The sequence below is a fragment of the Lacerta agilis genome, chromosome 15 (genome assembly GCF_009819535.1).
Source record: "Lacerta agilis isolate rLacAgi1 chromosome 15, rLacAgi1.pri, whole genome shotgun sequence".
NCBI lineage: Eukaryota > Metazoa > Chordata > Lepidosauria > Squamata > Lacertidae > Lacerta > Lacerta agilis.
The window spans coordinates 21,549,532-21,572,844 of NC_046326.1; the positions used below are offsets into that span (position 1 = coordinate 21,549,532).

General features: G+C 45.3%; 1 protein-coding gene across 1 annotated transcript in view; it reads left to right on the forward strand.

Annotated features, from left to right (window-relative positions):
• The first annotated feature begins 977 nt into the window (after positions 1 to 977).
• The window catches only part of TECTA (tectorin alpha), a 113,319-nt gene continuing 90,983 nt past the window's right edge, over positions 978 to 23,313 (forward strand). The window contains 8 exon segments of the mRNA XM_033172655.1: positions 978 to 1,160; positions 6,523 to 6,635; positions 7,438 to 7,587; positions 8,896 to 9,035; positions 10,719 to 10,900; positions 12,545 to 12,801; positions 14,125 to 14,251; positions 16,090 to 16,206. Of these exon segments, the coding sequence (XP_033028546.1) occupies positions 7,455 to 7,587; positions 8,896 to 9,035; positions 10,719 to 10,900; positions 12,545 to 12,801; positions 14,125 to 14,251; positions 16,090 to 16,206 (956 nt within the window). The 5' untranslated portion in view covers positions 978 to 1,160; positions 6,523 to 6,635; positions 7,438 to 7,454.

Genomic DNA, 23,313 nt, shown 5'->3' on the forward strand with positions numbered 1-23,313 from the left:
GTAATAATAGTAGTAATAGAAACAACAGCCTCTCCAAAAGAGAGAAAACGTGATGCTAGCATCCAATACCAAGATGAAGGTCTAGCAGGCTTGCATGCTGAACATGCTGCTTTATGGAAGTGAGTTGTGGGCAACTTACAACCAACAGGATCATCCTTGCCACTATTTTGTGATGGTAAACACTCAGTTCCTGAATTCAGGTCACAGGCTCACCCTATTCATACACAGACCATAGCTGTCAACTTTTCCCTTTTCTTGCGAGGAATCCTATTCGGAATAAGGAGAATCAAAATGGTTTCAGGATTGCTCTCCTGTACTATTTCAGACACGTAGTTTATATACTTAAGTAGGTGTTTGCCTTGTAAATTTATGAACATGATTCATGTGTGTGTGTGTGTGTTTAAATGAGACCTTAGAATTCCTAAAACAATGGGTTGCAGGGGGTTCAGCTAGATGACCCCTGTGGTCCCTTCCAACTCTACAATGCTATGGTTCTACCGTGCGCGGATTATATAGAGCAGAGGCATCTTGAAGTGATTTAGATGCAGGGTGTGGACGCGGCCACTGGCTCCGTTCCTGGCCCACATCCTTTCAACGGCTCAGCTCCTTTTGAACACCTGTGCGCGTGCGCAGCTGGGAGAGGCTCCGACCCCAGCGCGCCTGAGGCTGAGGCCGAGGCAGCAGCCTCACAAAGCCTAATTATGTGGCTGAGGAGCGTCATGCCGCCGCTGCCGGCCTCCCCGCCTCAGAGGAGAGGAGCCCTCGGACTACGCAGCCGCCCAACGACGCTCCCTCGGCGCCAACGGAGGGTTGGTGGCGGTTAAAGGTCGCGGCGGAGAGGCGGCAAGCAGCGCGGGACTCAGCCGCGAGGAGGACACCGCTCTGCGCGCGCGATGCCTGCCGGGAAACGTGCAGCTGCAGGCCAGAACCAAGGCTCCTCCTCCTCCGCCGCTCCCGTCTCCATGGTAACCGCTCGCCTCTTCCGCCTCGCCATGGAGGCGCTTCACGTGACCTGCTCTCTTCCCACCCCCAAAGCTGGGGAAGTCACGTGATGTTTGGATATAATTTTTTTTTGCTTCTTCCAACCTGAGCAAAGCTGTTTCCGGGTCAATACAGGACGAGGCGGCTGGACGGGTAGCCTAAAAGCGGTTGGGGTCCCGGTGAGGAAGAGGGGGAGGGGGGACGGTGCAATGGTTTCAGTCAGGAGTGGGGTGGGGGGTGTTGGAGAATGTCACCCCCACTCTTACCAGCTTCCCGTCAGGGCAGGCAGGAAGGCCCGACACGGAGAGGCAGGGGTTTAAAACCCAAATGGGAAGAGGTGCTGAGGTGCGAGGAGCCTCCATGTTCAGAGGCAGTCTACCTCTATACATTGTGGGGTGGGGCGGCCGGTCACCTTTGCCCCTTGCTTTAGAATCCCTCCTCCCCCGGGGTATTTGGCGTGCTAACTGTTGTTAAATAGCGGGGGGGGGGGGGGTTGCGTGTTGCCTGATAGAAATAATTAGAAATAGTTAGAGGTAATCTTCCTCTGAAGTACTTAGATGTAGGAGTCAAACGAGAAGCGTGAGGGTGGGGGTGCTGCCTTCCTGGAAGGATCAGGCTGGTTGGAACAAGATGCTGGAACAACATACAGTATTTAAGTAAAATGGCACCTGACTGTGGTTGCTTTCAGAAACAGGATATTGAACTAGGCGGACATTTGGCCAGATCCAGCAGTGCACCTAGGATTTTAAAGAGCAGGAACGGTTGGGTGGCTAGGGTGACTAGATGTCATTAGGGACAAACCTTCTGCAGTAAAACAACAAGAAAGCGATGTGGGTTTGCACAAGTTGTAAGGCTATAGCAGGGGTGGCCAACTTCCAAGAGACTGCGATCTACTCACAGAGTTAAAGACTGGCAGTGATCTACCCCCTTTTTTGGGTTTCAGGTCAAAGTTGCTGAGCTTTTTTAGGGAGGAGGAAAGCCCCATTTTTTGGGGGGGGTGCAGGACAAAATTTTTGAGCTTTTTTAGGGGAGCTAAACTTTTTGGGCTTCTTTGGGGGGAGCCAGTGATCTACCACAGATGTCCAGTGATCTACCGGTAGATCACGATCTACCTGTTGGACGTGAATGGGCTATAGCATTGGGGCAGCTGAAGACCACAGTGACAGAAAAAACTGTGGATCAGAGCGAGCTGATAATGGCACAGTGCTGAGGCTGGTGGGGCAAACTTCCACTGGCAAAAGTTGCTTCTGTTTGAATTGTAGAGTTGGAAGGGACCCAGAGCGCCATCTGGTCCAAACCCCTGCAATACAGGAATTTCAACTAGAGCATGCATAACCGATGGCCATCCAACCATTTCTTAAAAACCTCCTAGGACAGAGAGTCCACCACCTTCCAAGATAGTCTGTTTCACTGTCAAGCAGCTCTTACTGTCAGAAAGTTCTTGCTGATGTTTAGATTGAGATAGTCACAACTTTGATTTTACAATACGTGTAGCCAAAAAGAACACCTTTGCCTTTTGAGATATAAGGCAATTCCTCTCTCCCATTTGCACACACCATTGTGCCCAGTAGATGGTTGTGGTAAGCAGAGGTTGAATGGCCATCTGTAATGGATGCTTTAGTTGAGACTCCTGCATGGCAAGGGGTTGATGACACTCAGGGCCCTTCCAGTTCTACAGTTCTTTGATTCTCTGATTAATTGGGGGAAGACTTAAACTTGACGCTTCTGGCACTGACATAGCTTGATTATGAAGAAGTGTGCATGCACACGAAAGCTCATACCAGGAACAAACTCAGTTGGTCTCTAAGGTGCTACTAGAAAGAATTTTCGATTTTGTTTTGACTATGGCAGACCAACACGGCTACCCACCTGTAACTATAGCTTGATTATGTTAGGGGGTTTTTTAAAGGCAAAAACCCTCTGATATTCATTAGTTTCGTCAATTTTGAGGGTTGGAGAGGGCTGGTTATGAGATTACTTGTTGATCTATTGACTCACGAAATCCATTTCAGATAACAGGCTAATAGTCCTGCTTTTTACACAGCATGGACTTTAGATTTTAAAATGGTGACTCGTTCAAGGACACATCTTTCATGTCCTTGGCTAATCTGAAAAAAGCTGTTATAGGTGTGAAGTTGTTTTTTTGTTTTGTTTTTTAGTATTCTTAAACCTTAATGCATAACTAGCAAATGAAAAAAAAGTGATGCTTTAGGTATTAATCATTTAAATATATGTTTTTCTGCATTTTTAGTAGTCATATGGCTGTCATTATCCATTCCATCACAGAGCAAACAAATGGTGCATGTTTAGTTAATATGCAGCCTTTAGGAGTATGCTTCAGCTGTAATGGAATTTACTGAAACAGTAATTTAAAACAGGAGATTATTGGTACATTACCGTACTTCCAAATATGAGAAGTGCTATCAGGAAGTCTGCAGCTTTCTCTTCAAGAAAAGGGAACATAATTTTTTTCCCCAGCTGCATCAGTCCACGGTCCACCTTCCTAGTCAAGCATTCTGTTTCAAACCCTGGGCTCTTTACTGCTTTTTCCTAGTATCTGGGTGTTAGGGTAGGGGCCATACCACCAGTGGAGGACACATTGCGTTCCTCCTGAGTTAGTTTGTCTACCTTTGGTCTCTATCCTGCACTCAGCTCTCACCTGTGGCTCCTAGAAGCTGTCAGCATGTGACAGTAGTCACACTCCAGGGACTGCTTCGACTGGCCGGCTAAACCAGAGGAGGGTTAGCCGATGGGTGTCAAACCCTTGGTGAGTTAGGGACCTCCCCCTTCATGCAAAGACAGGTTCTGGCGGTTTGAGTGGATGAGACCAAGAGTGGGTCCATTGATCAGGAAGGCGGTTTCTGCATGTGCTGTAGAGGGAAGTGAGGAGCAGATGGGGTTCGTCAACCTGGGAAAGTAGCCCATGTAAGAGAAGGAAGACTCTGATCCTAAACATCTGCTGCCTTGCATGATGTATTCAGGAGACAAAAAGACTTAAGGCATAAACCCTACACAAATCCAGAGTGGAATCCCTAAGACGGTTGAATGGCACCTTATGTCTACCTAGCCCAGCATTACCTATGCTAACATGTGACTGACTTGTTGTATGGAAACTTGCAATGAAAAGGAATCATAAGTAGCAAGGCTGAAAATAACTTTTTTTTTTTTGCACAGCTAGCAGCTTCCTCTGTTAAATAGTCAATACCAGCCTCCATTTCAGTTACTAAGCTTTACAAAAAAAAAAATTCCAAGGAAAGCTGAGCAAAGCATTTGGCACCAGCTTGGCTGCAGGAGTTGTCGGAAGGCGGCATACAACACACCATCCAACTGGCATAGGGACTCTGCTCTGGATTTGTGTAGGGTTTACTCCTTTTTCTTCTGAAGATGTCCTGCAAAGCAAAGGAGGTTTAGGACCAGAGTTTTCAGTCTACCTTCTAAGGTTGATAAGCCCTATCTGCCCCTCAGTTCCCACTACAGCATGTGCAAAAACTGCCTTCTTTATCTTTGGTCAAGAGATTATTGGTCTTGTCTGCTCAATCCACCGGAGCCTGTCTTTGCATGCAGGGAAAGTTCCTAACTCACCAAGGGTTTGAGACCCATTGGCTATCCTCACCTGGTTTAGCAAGCCAGTCAAAGCCATTTCCCAGGGTGTGGCTGCTGAAACATGCTGACAGCTTCTAGGAGCCACAGGTGAGAGCTGAGTGCAGGGTGGGGACCAAAGGTGGACAAACAACCCCAGAAGAAGCACAATTTGTCCCCCACCAGAGGTACTACCCCTCCCCTAATACACCATACATACCTTGGAAGGTGTATTGCAGCTAAATAATGCAATAAGGTACTTCTGCGCTTGGTCTATACTTTAGCAAGATGATAAACCTTTTGGTATATTTCTAGTATGTATAGATAAGTCATAATTGAAGATTTCCCAAAGAATCCACTTATTGGTGTTTTATTGGGAGTAATAGCTCAGCTTCATTAAGTCAAGGGCATGTCTTTTTCTTGTAGTTTAGAGCTTCTGATTGAGGACATTTGTTTTTTCAGTTGAATCCTGACTCTTGGGAAAGAGGAACATGGGTTTCCAATACCAGGAAAATCTCCTCAGTAGTGTTATGGTGTTCTTTGTAAAAACTGAAGAGATAATTTGCTTCTGATGGACTTTTTCATTTGCATTCTCCATCTTTAAAGCTGAGGCCTGCCTCTTCAATAATTTCTGCTTCTCAGAGTGCAAGTGGCTTTAAGTTTGCTTCTTTTCAGGGGGAAAAGTACACTCAGATAAAAGGTTCCTCAGCTCCCATGTATGGATTTATTGTCACTTGAGGTTTTTCTGATAAAATTACTCCAGTAAGCCTGATGATCAGTACAATATACCTTTCTAAATTTCAGAAGCGGCAGTTGGTGTTCGACCTATAGAACCCTTTCACTTTTAATAATTCCTCCGTAAAGTTTCTTGATTTTTATTTCTGTGCTCTTTTCACTAAAACAGGCTGCAGTAAATCCCTGTGTGTATGTAGAATACTAGCTTCTTAGAGGAGAAACATTTGAGTTTCAAGGACATTTTGTTTGATGTTGTGTGTGGTAGGCAGCTGCTAATATTTTTTTATACCAGAAAAGGTGCAATTGGGATATGACCTTTAATAGGAAAACAGGCTAACCCAACACTTGACAGTGCTTGCATAGTAGTGTTCTCTGCTTAAGGGTCCTGCTGGGTCAGGCCAAAAGCTCATGTAGTCCAGCATCCTGTTTTCCACGTTGGCTAACCAGATGCATCCAGGAAGTCGAACAGGCATGGCTTGAAGGCAGTTTTCTTGGTGATGGCCCCTGCAGCACAATACTGTAACACTCTCATCTTCCATGAATTTCACTTAAGCTAGTGCCCATTGCTTCTTCCAATCAGTGTTCAAAATTCACCAGGTGCATTTTGCACCTAACTATGGCCACTTGCAACCAAGTGAAGATGCCTGGGCACCAGGATGGCACCTGACATCTCCACCATCTGGAGATGCATGCCTGGGGATCCTTAGATCTTGACTGTTTTCACACACACTAGCAGCGCATCCTGTAGAATTCTACCTGTTATATTTTATCTGCACAATCAGAATGAATTTCTGGAACCGAAAAGTCCTATTGCAAAATATGACTTTTGAGCCGTCAGGCCTAGATTATATATCTTAAGTTTCTAACACTGCTTCCAAGAAGTGTATGGCTGGCTTCTTTTGAAAACAGAAACCTAGGTCGAATAAAGCTTAGTTTGATCCAGAAAGGCTGCTATTATGGGTTGTATCCAATGCAGTGCTATTTTAAAGTCACTTAGCAGTGTATTTGTCATCACTGGTGAAAGGTTTTGTGCCAGAGGAATGTTGTGCAATCTGTAACTCTTGCATTGGATTCCTCTTGCTTAAGGGCCCTTGTGCTGGCAGGCAGAGAACACTGTGCTTTTAGAAGAGAGAATCAAATTGTTCGGTTTTTCTCGAAGCAAATAATGTTGCTTACAGTCTTCCTTTTCTTACCCACCTTTCGCCCCACCCCACCCCCCTTATTCAGTGAAATTCATGGATATGTGATGTTTCTCCTCTGAAAACATGGAGTGGGTTCTCCTGAATGCCATCTGCTGAGATTCACATCTGTTAATTTAGGGAGAGCTGATGCTGAGACTGGTAAGTAACCCCTTGAAATAGGCTTATAGTGGACTGTAAATGTATTCCTCTTGGTTAGTCCTAAGGTGTTCTCATTTATGTGTCTTTTTGACTACTGTGGTTCATAATTGTCAAATTTTAAAATATGCACACAACCCCAAAGGGAACAACCTGTTCAAAGGATCAAGTAACACATTATGTAAACATTCTCTGCCTAGGTGGGCAAGTAGCCTAAAAAGGAGCTTCCTAGGTTTCATCCCTGAGCAAGGCTGATGGGAACGCAGAGCAGTGAGTGAGTTGATAACCTTTGTTGAATGGGTTTGTTTGGCTCACAGGCAGGGGCCAACAGATCTTTGATTAGCCAGAACCTGTGGTTGCCAGGATCCTTCCTTTCCTCCAGTGCGGTGGCAAACAGAGCCTTATATCTAGCATCGTACAGAGTTTCAGGACACCTCTGGAGTGCAGCATAATCTTAAGAGGACATCTCTCAGCCAGCTCCAAACTTTGAAGGAGGGTTTGAGTGTTTCTGTCTGCTGCATTCTTGAACTGCTTGGAACGTCTCCCAAGTGCTTCCCAGAGGTGAGGGAGACACTTGCCAGCACACGTGTGTTTGTGCACCCATGGCCGCTTGTCATTTATATCTCACATTTCCTTTATTTCTTACAGTGCGCAGCTGGGGGAATTCCTGACATCCAGTCCCAAACAGACAGAATGGCTGCTTACTTGTGTTTTTCCAAATGGTCTCACTTAAGTAGGATCCTGATATTCGCTGCTGCAAAGTGTAATTGGTTTTGTTTGTGTGTCTCCCACTCCCGAACTCTAGAGTTTCAGGAAGGGACCATGGATCTGCCCAGCGGGAGAAGTTTCATGCAAGTTCTCTGTGAGAAATACAGCCCTGAAAACTTCCCATACCGTCGTGGTCCTGGAATGGGCGTTCATGTCCCAGCTACACCTCAGGGCTCACCTATGAAAGGTACAATTTCTGACTGCATCTTGACCTTATCTAGGAGTGTGTTTCTCTTGTCTGACATTCCAAGGGACATAGTTGAAAAGTTGTTTGAGATGTGGTTCCTTATTCAATCTTTCCTCCAATTATATGAATGGGGGGAGTGGCTAAACCTAGATCTAGTTTTCTTTCCATAAGGCAAACTCCCCTCCCCACCACACACACACACACACACAACATACCATGCAGCGTAATTTTAAAGTGCTGTCAGGTTGATTTGTACCGCAACCATCCCCAAAGGGAGAAGAACGAGGAAATTATTTGGGTGGAAATGATGGTAACTGAGTTTGACAGAAAAGAGCAGAATTAAGTTGAGTCAGTCAAGAACAGAATGCACCATATGTCACTCAAAATGAGCCACAATGGAGTCACCTTAACAAAAACTTCCAGGCTAGTCCTCTAAAGTCTTCATTTGTGGGCCTAGAAATGATAAAAATGTCACCTTATCCATGCAGCTATTCCATCTTCTAACATGCTGAAATAATATTGTATATGTTGCAGCAGATTGCCTGTCTCTTATTTGATGTGCAGCTCTCAAACTGCCCCCTCCCCTCTGCTCAGCAGCTCCCAAAATGCACAGCTGATCCTACATTTGTCCTGTTCATTCTTACTCATTATGTTGTTGTTCACATAGAAGCACTTTAACATACAGAGAGGTAAGAGCTTACTACATGATTCCATCTTTGATGTTGCCATCGAGCGTATTCAGCAAACAGTCTTTTTGAATGTTCTTGCTGATTTCCCCTCTTCAGCGATTGTCATAATTCACTGTTTCTGACATCTGAAATGGGGTTTGGGATCCTGTTCAAAATAACCACCTGGTTGCATAAAACAATTTTTTGCGCATATTGGACTCATTATGAACTCGTCATGTTGCAAAAGCTGGACCCTGAGCTTGGGTATGTGATCATGTTGTCTCAGGTTTGGGTCTGTTGCACTCAGTCTTCAGAAGTACACATGACATGATTTTGCACCAAAATCAAAAGTTATTTATTTATTTAAAAGCATTTATATACTGCTTAGTATTTCAAAAATATCGTTAAGTGGTTACGGTCTGAAAAACAGGACAATATATCATTAAAACATAAACCAGCCTGACGAGGCAAAATTGCTTATGAATGTGATGCATTGCCCATTGCTTCATTGAGCAATTTTTTCCCCACCAGTTATCGTGTGATCTGACTCGGCTTCCCCCAGCTTGTACAGGCGATTCTTTTCATCTGCTGAAATGAGACCACCCCACAAATTAATGTGCTGTCATTCCTGCCTTTCCAGATCGTCTCAACCTCCCAAGTGTGCTGGTGTTGAACAGCTGTGGAATAACCTGTGCAGGGGATGAGAATGAGATCGCTGCCTTCTGTGCTCATGTGTCCGAACTGGATCTGTCTGACAATAAACTAGAAGACTGGCATGAGGTAGAGGAGATTGTTTGAACAGTTACACGGACAGCTGCTTTTGCTGCAGGCAGATTTGGCTGTTCAAGGTGGATTCTAACTCACATTTGGAAATGCCAGCTCAGCTTTATTGTGATGGACCCAATAGCTTGTTATCTGGGAGGCTTTTGAACTTCTCCCGGCTTCCATTCCTTCTCCCAACTTCCCTGGAGCATGAGCTTCCTCTTCCTGAATCTGTAAGGCCTACTCTATCTTCCATCTCTCAGCTCATGAGTATCTTTAGGGCACCCAACACCAGTCTGCTGACCTGTGTGGCTCCTGCTAAGCTGCCACAGTTTCACCTACCATATGGGAGATAGTTGCCCTCTAACTTGGTAGCTGTTCAATTTCTATGGGGTTCCATCTGGCTTGTGAAACATACCTGGCTGTTACCTGCATATGGAAAGATGGTTTCAAAGAGGTCAATCAACTTCATAATCCCTTACTAGCAGTATACTTGGACCAGTGGGCAAGAGGGGTTGGAAGCTAACATTGCTGCACCCTCCTATCCAACCTTCTGAAAGCCCTTAATTGTCGCTGTCTTTCCCCACCCCACCCCCAACCCTTGAGAAATTTGAATCATGCCTACTTGGACCTACGTGGAGTTCTGCATGTGCTCCAGTCAATAGTGTGCCAGTCTTGTCGTTATGACCGTCCAGCGGAATGGCCATGTTAGTTTGTTGCAGTGAAAGCAACAAAGATTGCATTCAAACATCAGCACATAATGGCCTGAGATCCCGGGCTCATGTGCTCCATCTTCCCCCTTCCCTCAGACACAAGAGAGGAGATGGTGGCAAAGTGCAGTTTACCATTTTGTCTGGACCTGACAAATTACGTTTTTAGGGGGGGAGGAATCAAATTGTGATGTGGGGGCTTGGTTTGTAAGCAAACTATGGTTTGTGCAAACCTTAGTTTGTCAGGTCTGAAAATTCTGCTTGTCTGTAAGTACATAAGAGCAGCCCTGGTACAAGCCCAGCATCCCACATTACTTCCCACAATGGTCAGCCAGGTATCTCTGGGAAGCCACAAGCCGTACACCAAGGTACCCTCTCCCACGGTTCAGGAAGTATGGGAAGGCAAAGACAGACATAGCGGAAGTGGCTCACAGAACTGCTTATTTTTTTTCCAACTGAAGCCATAAGAGAACTAGGAATTTGCTATGTGGAGTGGGGCAGAATGAAAACTCAGAATCTCTGGAATAAAAGTTCTTTCCTAGAAATGGAATTCAGTGCATGCAAGATGGCAGAAATAATAAATAACCCGGTAAAATAGCCCTTTTGACCAATGTTGGCTCTTGAGAGGCCTTTTATTCCCCTTTTAGCTGCCATTCAAGTAGATTTTATGAAGCCTGCCAGCGATCTGGTTTTTCCCCTTATCACAGTTTTTTTTTATAAAAAAAAATGAGTGTAATTAAATGAAGCATTGAGGTGAACAAGCAATTAGCCAATCAATCTAGATCAGCGAATAGCAGCGGTATGAATTACAGATAACTATCTTGAATGCTGTTAGAATTCGTATCATTCTTTGAGTCAGTGAGCCGTTCTGGGAGTTTGGGTCCCATCCTGACCCGTCCTTATCCCAGCCCCCGTGGACAGAATATTTGAGATTTGATTACTGCCTGATATGCTTTTCTTTCTCCTTTTTTCTTCTTCTTTCTCCTCTCAGGTCAGTAAAATTGTGTCAAACGTCCCCCACCTGGAGTTTCTGAACCTGAGCTCCAACCCTCTGAATCTGTCGGTCTTAGAGAGGACGTGTGCTGGGTCTTTTGCCGGCATTCGGAAACTTGTGCTCAACAACAGCAAAGCATCCTGGGAAACGGTCCATACAATACTGCAAGAATTGCCAGAGTAAGCCTGGAGCAGCAAGGGCAGAAAAGGGGGCAAGTGCCCTTTACAGACAGATTGGCGTATCAAACAAAAGTTTGTGCATGGGATCAGAAGCCCCCACTTCAAAGCTTGTTGCAGCTGTGAAATTAATTTAGGAAAGTAGCTATAGGGTTGCTAGTCCTACTCAGAGTAGACCCATTGAAGTTAATGATCATAACTAACCTAGTAGCTCAAAAAGTTGTACTAGTCTTCTTGCCCCCATGTTAGTCATTCTGGCTTGAGTTGATTGCAACCTGTTGCTATCAGTCGGGCGAGTGGCTGTTTCGAAGCCTGTCATTGTTAGCAGCCTGTTTAGGGAAGCTTTTAATGTGTGATATTTTAATGTATTTGATTTTTGTTGGAAGCCAACCAGAGTGGCTCGGGAAATCCAGCTAGATGGGCGGGGTACAAATTATTATTATTATTATTATTATTATTATTATTATTATTATTATTATTATTATTAATAGTTTGCATGTATACCGTATTTTAGAATGTTCAGAGAGCTTCAGCTGCATTAATCCCTACAGTAACTCTGTAAGGTAGGCCAGCATGCGGATGCTGAGCTGTGTTAACCTTAGACAAAAGAGATGGCTAATTTGCAAGCTCATGCAGAGGCGAAGATTTGAACCAGGACTTCCTAATATAGAAGAAAGTCTTCTTCTCTGCTCCCTACGTAGGGCTGTTCTACACAGTGCCACGTAATAAGGTGGTAGAATGAGTTGAACCACTTTGAAGTGCAGGTACCGGTAGGAGTCTTTGTATATGAATGCACCAAATTCCCTGCAAGTAGCACTTCGGCATAGGCAAAGTGCTGGACTAGAACTTTTCTCTCTGTTGTGCTACCTTTCTGCTTTCAGGGATTTTGTTTTTACGTGTTGGTGAGCATTCAGAAGTACTTGTGCTCCACCTATAGTCTGAAGTGCTCCAGCCATGCCACCTGAACAGTCCACAAACTCATTTTGCTGTATTTTGAAGGATTTGTGTCACATAAAGATAATGTTATTTCCAATATCGCACTAACTCTGAACTGCCAAGGGCACTGATGCAAAGCCCTGCCCCCCAATCTTGATTTCCAAATGATGGTGGTCCAGTGTAAATATATTATTTCTTCTGAGATGCTATTCAATTATCAAGGCCAAAAAACTTGATAATGGAGATACTGGCCTTTGAAGGGGTGGCCGGATGGCTGGCTGACAACTCCTGGTTAAAGATCTGCAAAAAAAAAAATCATAAAAATCTAGATGTCTGGTTGCAACATTCTGGATGGGCTCCAACTCGGCGTCATTCTTCCCTATACATGCCCCCAGCCTGTTGATTGTGGTGGGGGCAGGGTTGTTTTTTATTCGTTACTGCTTTTTTTTCTTGGTAGCAGGACATTTCAACACACTGAAGGGAGAGAGTCTGGGGCAGTGTGTGGGGAGATTAGGCTGACATTCCTGATGTGCAGGCTTTCTACGTTGCAAGACTTGTTTTGTTTTTCTCCCAGTTTTCCTACCTTCAGCCTAACACGTGACAGTTCAGGAAAAAGGCATTGGCACTTGATTCTGCTGCATGTCTATAACTTATTTCTATTTCACTAGAAGCCTTGGACGTATAATAACATTTAATTTTTTCTTCTTGCAGCTTGGAGGAACTCTTCCTGTGCCTTAACGACTATAAAACGGTGTCTTGTTCTCCAGTTTGTTGCCACTCTCTCAAGCTGCTCCACATAACTGACAATAATCTCAAAGACTGGACTGAAATCCGAAAGTTGGGGATAATGTTTCCATCACTGGACACGCTGGTTCTGGCCAACAACTACCTGACAGCCATTGAAGACTCAGAAGATTCTCTGGCAAGGCTGTTTCCAAACTTGAGATCCATCAGTCTGCACAAGTCAGGTGAGGTCCCCAGTGAGGCATGCCCTTCTGGATCCAGATTTAAGACTTGCTGTAAATCTTTCTAACATCCACACACACTTCAAATCTTGCAATTGAGTGTGCTGCCTCCATCAACACGATCTTGTTAATATGGTAATGAGAAGGAAGCATTGGTCTGTGCCCACATTTAAATTTTATTTTGGTTTTATTGCTGACTCCTAAACTACACCTCATCACTTATTTCTCAGTGGACCAGTGTTCTTCAGCATCTGCCTGTGCAGTTTCCTAAAGCATGAAGTTACTGTACTGTGAAATACTATCTTGTTTACCATTGATGTATTAGGCTAGTTGACTGGCTCTTGATTGTTTTTTATGATCATGGACAAGGAGCGATGGGAGAGGGTATTGGGAGATACAAGCTTTTTAGAAAAATGAGGATGGCACATCTCATTAGAATTCAAATTCATTTTTTTCCATTCCTCAAGGGTTCCTATGGGTCCGTAGTGGGGCACTCCAGATGTTACTGAACCACAATTCCCATCAGCCCCAGCAAGCATGGCCATTGGCCAAGGGATGTTGGGAGTTGTAGTCCTGCAGCATCTGAAAGGCAAAGGGTTCCCTGTACCTAGTTTAGCTTCTATTTTTACTGCTTGTGTGTGTATGAGAGGGTGTGGGGGACACCGAAGGGATTTTCTGCTTGATTCACTACCATGTCTTGGTTTGCCTCTGTGACAGGCTAGGTCCATGCATTTGGCAAACTGAGGCAGTCATGAAATACTAGAATCCTGCGAAGATAGAACAGTCTTCATCACATCAGACTGAGATACATTTACATGGATGAACATTCAAAGAATGTTCTGCCACGTCCACCCAAAAATGGAAGTGGTCCAATCCATTGTGTTACCTGATTTGACTGCATCCATAGACTTAGGCTTGAGATGTGAGGACAATCTGGATGTGAGGGCGATCTGGCTGCAACATCTGTCACCCCATTGATCGCCAGGGTTGATTCGGCTGATCTGGCTGGCTAGGCGGGTGTCCCCTTCCTCCCTCACCGCTCCATGTGCTGCGCACTCGGTGGAAGAGGACGACCATCCCAGATAGAAGGAGTGTACCGTTCCTCGGTCAAGGGTATACGATAGCTGCGCTCCCCTGCTAGAACCTCCAAACAAGCTCTAGGCTTGAGAGTAATTTATAATTCTGATAGCACATGTACTGGTGGAATGTCAATGTCTCCTTGTTTTCCCAAGTCGATTTTACGCACAGACACAAGAACACCCAATTACTTTGATTTGCTCTTTTCCTATGCCTTCCTTCCCTGAACACTGCCTTTCTTTAAAGCAGGTCTGCAATGCTGGGGAGACATCGACAAACTCAATTCTTTTCCCAAGCTCGAGGAAGTGAGGTTACTGGGCATTCCTCTCCTTCAGCCATACACCAATGAGGAGCGCAGGAAGCTGGTAATAGCCAGGTCTGCAGATGCTTTTTGTTGTTGTTCTTGGTTGATTCTGGGTTAATGCAGCCATAATAGTGTGGCTTTTAAACCTTTTGATGCCTCCCTGGGTTCCATTGGGAGGAAGGGCCAGATACAAAATTAATGAATGAATAAAGCAAGCATGAATGGCTCAGATTTTTGAGCAGGTAGAGTGTGGGAGTAGCTGTGGAAAACGGCCTGTATGTGGAGTAGACAACTGTTGAGTCATATGAGCTCTGGACTCTTTACTTCTGGGGGGAAGATAGAAGCAGAAAATAATATTCTCTTGTGGGTGTTAAATTATTCTACATATTGTGAGGAGCTGCCACCTTGCTTCTAAACATGCCAAAATACCATCCTTGCATCCAAACTGAAGGAACCCAGACCAACAGTAAGCCTTCTGAGTGGAAGCTGTTACCTCAGTTTTGGCTAAGTGCACTGCTGAGTTCCAGAGGAAGGAAGTCATCCTGGCTTGGTTGGGGATTGGGCAATAGAATCCTTACTCATCAAAATCTTTTGAGGGTGAGTCCCCATCCATCAACATGCCTTGTAGTGTTCTCCTCACTTGTCAAAAGCAGCTTTCTTGAGTGCTAATTTTCAAGCGCTCAGCAGGTCTTTTTCCGTAAATGCAGTTCTCTGTTCCGAACTCAGCCTCAGTTCTGGGGGACAGTGTTGATCTACAAGGTTCGTGAACTCTTGTGGCTAGCTGTACTATTTTTAAGAATGTTTGGATTATTGGGAATAAGTCTGATGAAAGAATTATCCCACGTTCGCTACAAGCTAGCAACATAGGCTAGGTGCTGCTGAAACGAACTTCTTTGCATAGAATCTGCCATGTTGGCCATACATGTTCATGGCTAAAACTCTGCACTTGGAACTTAAAATTAACTGCATCAAATTAGGCACTGAGAAGGTACGTCCCGGGAGGGAATTCATTCCACGGTTCCATGGTTTGGGTGCTGCAACAGTGAAGGCCTTCTTGCTGTTGATTGCCTCCCTAACTTCCAAAGGTGTGGAACTCTTTCAAGGGGCACCTTTTTTGAAGATCTCATGAAGCGATCAGGTTCATGTAGGAAAGGACGTTCATGGCCTTATCTCTCGGAATTGCCACTTTGAGTTGTGTTTGGGAAGCACAAGCCTGTGTTCCAATGATGCACTAAGACATACCATGACTCAGTCCTGGGTAATACGAAAAGAGGAGGACCAACAGAGGAACACAGCAGCCACCATCTTCTGCTTGGTCACCTGCACGTTCACACTAAGCCACAGTTTGGCTTAGCTTTATGTGTGAACAGAGTCACTGCATCATAAAATACCTGCCTAACATTCGGCAACTCAAGTGAACTCCCCATCTCCCCCCCCTTTGTTTTTTGCATTTGTGGAAGTCTTATGAGTAGACCACTGTCAGACATGACCAAAACATTTGTGTCTCTAACTTGCCTTCTTGTCCTTGGCTGCCTTTCTGGTTGAATTCTGCACAATCAGGAGGCAACACTTAACAAATGCCTTGCTGAACTTACAGTGAGGGGGGAAAGTATTTGATCCCCTGCTAAATTTGCCCGTTTGCCCTCTGACAAAGAAATGACCAGTCCATAATTTTAATGGTAGGTTTATTGTAGCTGTGAGAGACAGAATAACAACAGGAAAACCCCCAGAAACCCAAAAGACAAAAGTCAGAGATTGATGTGCATTTTAATGAGTGAAATAAGTATTTGATCCCTTTGCAAAAGATGACTTAGTACTTGGTGGCAAGGCCCTTGTTGGCAATTACAGAGGTCAGACGTTTCTTGTTATTCTGTCTCTCACAGCATTTTTACTTCTTTTGAACATGACAGGTTACCATCTATCAATAAGCTGAATGGGAGTGTCATTTTGGAAGGAGAGCGAGAGGACTCTGAGAGGTTTTTTATTCGTTACTACCTGGACTTTCCACAAGAGGAAGCCCCTTTCAGGTGAGAACTTCTGATCCCAGAATTTTTAGAATAGGAAATGAATTTGTTTAAAGTCCTTGAGTCATGTATGTACCATAGTTCCTAGAAACTGTGAGCTGTAAACTGAGATTTCACCTTTGCTCATTAGATAGCCATATAGCCTGTCTACCCTACCTGTCATCAGTGTAGATATAATAATACTGACCTTCCCTTCAAGGGTGTTGTAAGGATTGCTGAATCTAAAATGCTAGACAAATGCTAAATTGTATGGTTAAAGTATGAATATTTTCACCTGTTTTTATCATTTATACCATACTGTCAGTGTCCCTGGCACCTACAGTTTTATGTGGGCAGGATGTGGCTGTTAGTTCTGTGTAGGCGATTGATAATTCCCACCTCACTAAGCTGAGCCCCTACTGAGAAGTCAGCATCCTCTGGGAATGGGTTCCAGTCCATCAGTTCTGTGCCAGCACTCAGTGGCTAATCCTCTTGCCATCTGGTGTTTAAGTGCCCTTGAGCTCCAGAGACGTTTGTGCCCAGACCGAATGTATTTAGATGGCATTGCCTGTGTGCCATTTTTCTCCTTCCTTCACAAAGGAGCGAAAACCTGGCCATGCTCCAAGCCATCAGTTGGAATGCCTGGCCACTTGTTGGCACTTTGCATTCCCAAGGACAAGAGCAGTTCCTTGTTGTCTCTCTCTCTCTCTCTCTCTGGGGCAGAGTCAGGTGTGCAGGCTGACCTGACCGCTGGAAAAAGGTATGGGGTTAAGAGGAGAAAACAGGAGGCCCAGCTGCAGAGTTGCACCCATAGGGCAGCACTTCCTGGAGCAGTCTGTCTTGTAAAAGGGAAGGGTAAAGTCTTTCGAGATCCATAGAAGTTGGTTGAGGGTGGGAATGCAGGCCAGAAGGGATGGAGGAAACGGGCTGAGGGAGATCTCTGACTTGCAAAGGTTTCTGTGGCAAAATGTCCTGCTATGTTTTGAGGCCCTGTTGAGTGGAAGACTGTAGGGTCTGTCTGTGTGACCTCTATGAATAACTTGCTTGGAGAACAATACAGGCACCTCCTAGTTTACTTGGGGGTTACATTCAAGTGAAATCGTGTGTATTTGAAACACCATTTTAAAAGCCTGCAAACCCGCCGTCCCTCCCCTTTTCGTGACATTTGTGGGTCACTTTCAGGTTCGGCGTGACATGCGCATGCCCCGTCATGGACATACCTGATGGCCTTGAAACAGCTGCTCCCTGTACTTCCCTTGAAATATATTGCAACCGTTTCTCCTTGGCTTCTGCGTTAACAATTGTACATTCCTCTGGAATGGGGAGGGGGGGTGCCATTGTGAAAAGCTCAGATCTGACCCTCTGGGGGTGTTCCATTTAAGGTTGGGGTGAAACCCCTCTCCCCTCATTTCTCAAAAAGTATGTCCCATTCTTCTCCTGCTTTCTTTGTGTGACTGGGGAGGAATTCCTCTGAAATTCCCAGGAGTTGTTCGCTGCTTAATTTGCTGGATCTCTCCAGAAAGTGTGGGCAAACAAGAAGACCTGGAAGGGAGCGTTGTGACCTTTCCCACCAACCCCGCTTCCCAGAATGCTTTGGAATGATGTGATGTTGCAAGGCATTCTAGGAAGTGCGGCCTGTGGGAACCTACGGAGAGGGTATCCCCCCACATGGCTTTTCTTAACGTTAAAAAGGGCAGGGAGGAAATGGCCACTCAGAAGTGGCAATTCCATCCTGAAATTTTTTGATAAATTCTCCTCCCCTACCGTCCCACAAAGCAAATGATTCCCCCCCCCCAGGAGGTTTTTGTTTTGCCCTCCCTCACCCACCCAACAAAGGGTCAAGAAATATTTTTTTCAACACTTTTCTAGAATCGTTGTCGTTTTGTGTGTCAATTTTTGCTTCCGTTCTAGAAAGTTTTCTGCCTTTTCCAGACAGGTTTCACGTAGGAAGCAAGGGGAGCTCGGATCCTCCCCCGCCCCACTCCCCGGTTCATAGCCTTTTAAAAATGCTGCAACCCCTCCCATCCTTCTGTGCTCAATGGCCCTTTTGTCCGAATGCCCTCATCTGTGTGGGGTCTCTAAAAGACTTGTGCCCCCATTGAAAGCTGTTTTTCCGCTCCACAGAGCTAGTGTGCCATTTCAGGGATATCCATGGACGAGGCTGCGCATGGCTGGGATGGTCTCCCCAGTGACAAAGGTTCAGGTTCCACATCCTAGACCTTTGGCCCATGATCGATGTTCAACCTGTGGTTGTGTACGTTTCCCCCAACCCCACCCCATTTCATTCTGGGCCTCCCTCTCCAGCCCATATTACAAACAAAAGCCTCTCTCTCTCTTTAGCCCTCCAGTTCTTCCAGGGCTGTGACCTTTACATGAGCAGTGTCAGTCCTCTGCACCTACACACCCAAAACAACGACATTTAATTCATTGGTTGAGTCCTGCATGTGACATATAGTGGAATAAAAATCACGCGCTTTAGTCACATTATTGAATTTGCAAGAACTTTGGGGCTTGAGGAGGTAAGCCTAGCAGCCGTAGTGCAGAAGAACAAATTGCAATGCAGGGCACTGACTTTTTATTCCAGACCACCAAATGACCTGGTTTCTGAGCCAGCAACAGTGTCTGAAGAATTGCCTCCTGTGATATGAATCCACAGTCAGCCCACAACTTACATGGGGGCTATGCTTCAGGGATTGGCCCTAAAGCAAAAATCGCGTAAAGTCAGTACACGTTGGGTTCATTGGTGGGTGGGGATGCTAAAGTCATTTTTCCTGGATGCCCACCTTCTTTCTTTCTTTCTTTCTTTCTTTCTTTCTTTCTTTCTTTCTTTCTTTTACTTTGCCAAGCATGCAAAACTTAATGCGCACAAGTTAAATGTGTGAGCTGCAGGCTTACTATACTTGATCCTGGAGAGCTGCTGGGGCCCTGCTCTGCGTCTCCTTTCCTTTCCTCATCTGCTGGAGGTTGCAAGAGAAAGGAGCTTGTAATAGTGCTGTGCTGTTTTTATGAGATGTTTTTGCTAGATGTTATATATTTGTTTTTAACATCGTTTTAATTTTATTATAGCTTAATTTATTTTTTATTGTTTTTAACATGTTCTTAGCTTACGTGCTTTATCCATGGGTCTGTTTGAATTTTTGTTAGCCAGCTTGAGTCCTGGTTCCAGAGGAAATCAGCATATAAATAAATAAAATAGTAATAGTAATAGTAATAATATTTTCTGTTTCAGCGCTGAGGTGCTGAAATGCCCCATCACTGCTCTCCTTTCAACAGGCCCTTTTAAATAGTTGTTTTAATTATATCATTTGGTAATATTTAAAATGTTTGTAGGTTTGCTGCTTTGATTTTTTTTTTTATTTTATTGATTTTGAAAATGAAAGATACTTCATTGTTTTCAGAATTTTGGTTGCAAACAAGATGGCTAGAAACTTGTGTGTGAGGATGCTTTTTTTTTAAGGGCCATGACTTGTAGGAAATGATGATCCAGCACTATGCAGATGTGCTGTTCATATGAAAGCATACGTACTAGGCATGTGAGAGCCAAGCTGAAAATGCAGGAAGCAAAATGTACTGGAAATTGCCATCTATCTCATTTTGGGATACAGGCCGGCCATAGAAATGACCTCTCTCAGTAGTTTCGAGCCAAGTTGAAGGAAATCCTTCTGTAGCCCCAAGTTTCCAATTCTTCCACTTCATTTTGCTTTCTTCTTAGCCTGCTTGTTTTTTTTCCTATGTGGTTTTTGGACCTGGGGGCAACAGGAACAGCACCTCTGCTGATTGAGATGTTGTTTCCAAGCACTCCCAAAAGTGCGCTTTCGCCGCGCTCCATATAAGGCAGGCTTTTGTCCAGAACAGCTCTGTCCCTTGTACCTCTGCCTTAGTAGACCCTGCTATATAACCGCAGAAGCAGTTTGGGGGCCCATGCTGTGTTAAGCCGTGGAAGCCGCTACCAATTGCTTGGTGCAGGTAGAAGTGTTGAAAAGCTCTCTGGGAAGCTCCTTCCCCGTTAACTTTCCCCACTACAGTCGTAGGTGGCGGCCCCTTTTCTGAAAACGCATATCTTCCTCCATCTTTGCCAAGTAATAGTTTCCCATGTGGGCCGATCCTATCTGCCGATTTGCAAGAGCAGGCGCAGCTGCCTCTGCTGGAGCCTTCCAACCCTGATAAAGGCCGTTTGTGTCCAAGATGCTGGGGAAATCATAGCGCACTGCGTCGGTTACCTCATCCTCCGGGCAGACAGAGGCTTCGCTGTTGAGAGAGCATTCCTACATTTAACATGAGTCCCTCGGGGGGGCCTCCCTCTTCCGTTGCCAGGCTCCATCATCCTCTTGACAGGAGCAGTGACACAGCAGCGATCACGTTTAAGCCCCTGAGCCGGACAGGAGACAAAAGGAGCTTTCAGTCCCGGGCATCGTCTGGAGACTCTGAAATGTTAACCTCCTCTCAGCCGCTCTTTGTCTTTGTTATTTCAATTACCTTGTGCTTTGGGTTGACTTTTTGCCACTTTCCCAGCCCCGGCAGAAGAGACGCTGCCTCCTCATTACCAATCGGAGAGATACCTGAAGTGAGGGCGATGGGAGGGGAGAAGCGAGGAAACACTGATCTCTCTCTCTCTCTACCCAAGAGCCAGCCCAGAACAAAAGAGCATCTCTGGGAAGATGGCGAAACTTGCTGAGCAGGTTCATGACCGTCCAGGCAGACACAGCTCTCGCCTTTTCCCCCTTCGCTCCTGATTTTTCGGGGGGCACAGATACCTTTATGGCATATTTGATGGCGGAATGAAATGCAGGGCATTTGCTTAGATCAGAGTGAAGAGTAGGGGAAAGTAATATTAACAGCTGCTGCTAAAGCAACGTTAAACCATGTAGCGTTTTCACTTTGAAAGAATTAGGAGGGGAAGGGCTGATCTCTGCATGTCCAGTGAGAGCTGAAACCGAGGCTCTGTCACTGCTGCATCCTCACTTAGGTTATGTGCCTGCCTACTAGCACGGCAAAGGACTATTCGGTCACTAGCAGCGCTGCTAAGGTGGAAATTCAGGAGTCGCAAGGCTCAGTTGTACCTATTGCTGTTAGAATGTTCCAGCAGCAGCAGCCAGCAGGACTTTGAGCTTGCTTACCATAAGAGAGTAGCAACAGTCTCTCTGAACCGTGAAAACAGCGAGTTTGAGCAGTGCTATGCACAATCACCACTCTGGGCTTGCCTCGAATCTTACAAATCTCTCACTGCATGGGTTAGTCCTGAGAATTCCAGTTAATTTACTTAATGACACATAATAACGTATCAGGAAGTTTTTAATGCTTAATGTTTTGCTACATATTTTATATATGCTGTAAGCCACCCAGAGTGGCTGGAGAAACCCAGCCAGATGGGCAGAGTATAAATAATAAAATTATTATTATTATTATTATTATTATTATTATTATTATTATTATTATTCCAGGAAACGCTTCCTAAAAGTTGTAGGAGGGAAATTCATAAAATTGAGAACATAAAAGTGACAAGTCCAATGGCTTCTGCTTAGTTTTTGGGTGGGTCCAGTTCCAGATTCTGGACCCTTTTAAAAATTCAAAATGTTGTAAATCCAGGGTACCTAAAGGATTATCTCCTCTCACTCAAACATACTTGTTCTTTAAGTTCATCTTCAGAAGTTTGAGGAACAGTGACTAATACCTTTCCCCCATAGTGGGCTCCGGGTTGCAGAAATGTCCTTCTTAAGGGTTTCTTGGTCCTCTTTGCTGTTGTTCCCTTATGGCGGCAAACAAATAATTTTCCTCTTTCTTCTCCCCACAAGGCTATTTGAAGCTGTTTTAGCTGCTGTAGTGGGATTTCTCTTCCTCTTGGTTTTATCCGTTCCTCTGCCGTTCCAGTGATTTTTGCTTTAATTTTAAGCTTCCGTTTTATGTTTTATGCAGCTAGCCTCCTTGAAGGGCTTTGATCAAGCACCCCCAAACTCAGCCTTCCAGATGTTTTGGGACTACAACTCCCATCATCCCTAGCTAACAGGACCCGGTGGTCAGGGATGATGGGAATTGTAGTCCCAAAACATCTGGAGGGCCGAGTTTGGGGATGCCTGGCTTTGATGCAAGAATTATTTTAATAAAGCAACTGCATTAGCCAAGAGTGCGGGGATTTGCGGCACCGGTCGTAACGCCCGTCTCTTTCTCTCTCAGGTATCATGAGCTAGTGACGAAATACGGTAAGTTGGAAAAGCTGGCGGTGGTGGACTTGCGGCCCCAGAGCAGCGCCAAAGTCGAGGTCCACTTCAGAGACCAGGTGGAGGAGATGACCATACGCCTGGATCAGACGGTGGCAGAACTAAAGAAACAATTGAAAGCGTTGGTCCAGCTCCCGACCAGCAACATGCATGTCACTTACTTTGACCACGAAGCTCCTTTCGGCCCTGAGGAGATGAAGTACAACTCGCGGGCTCTGCACTCTTATGGCATTCGGGATGGAGATAAAATCTATGTGGACTCCAAAGCTAAATAGCCCGCCCCCATCTCCAGGGGGTTCACGGCCACCTCATGTACGCAAATTGAGGACATTCTGGAAGTGGGGGGGATTCGTTTTGGTTTGTCGTTTGAGGTTTGGTTTTCTATAAGTACCAGGTAGCTTCTCCAGCAGGCCCAGATCTGTGAGAGGTGCGCTGCGACCCAGTGCAGATTGCGGTGGCGGCAAATTGTTAAGAGGAGGTGACTGACTTCAAGCGTGTGTGTGTGCGGCTTTTCTTTGGTTTCTCCCCAACTGCCCCAGTACTCCTGTGAACTTAGCATGAAAGTCTTTCTTCAGAGCTTTAAGAAGGTTCTTGCAGTCACTCAAGTCAAGGAGCTCGGGCTTTCAGGCCATACACTGAGTACGTGTTGAAAAGGTTTTTTGTGGCTCAGTAGCCGGGCTCCAATTACAAGCAGCAGAATTGGTGCCCCTTCACCTGGGTGGCCTCTTTGTTCCCCGAGGGTTAGGTTGGAAGGGGGACGTTCTATAAGCAGTGTTTTACTAGACTTTGGTCTACTGGATATCCAGTGCCCTTCTGGATTTCACTTAAGCTGAAGGAGATCAAAAGTTTGACAGGGGTTGACATGTGCGCCCGCACACACACACACACACACACACACACACACACACACACACTG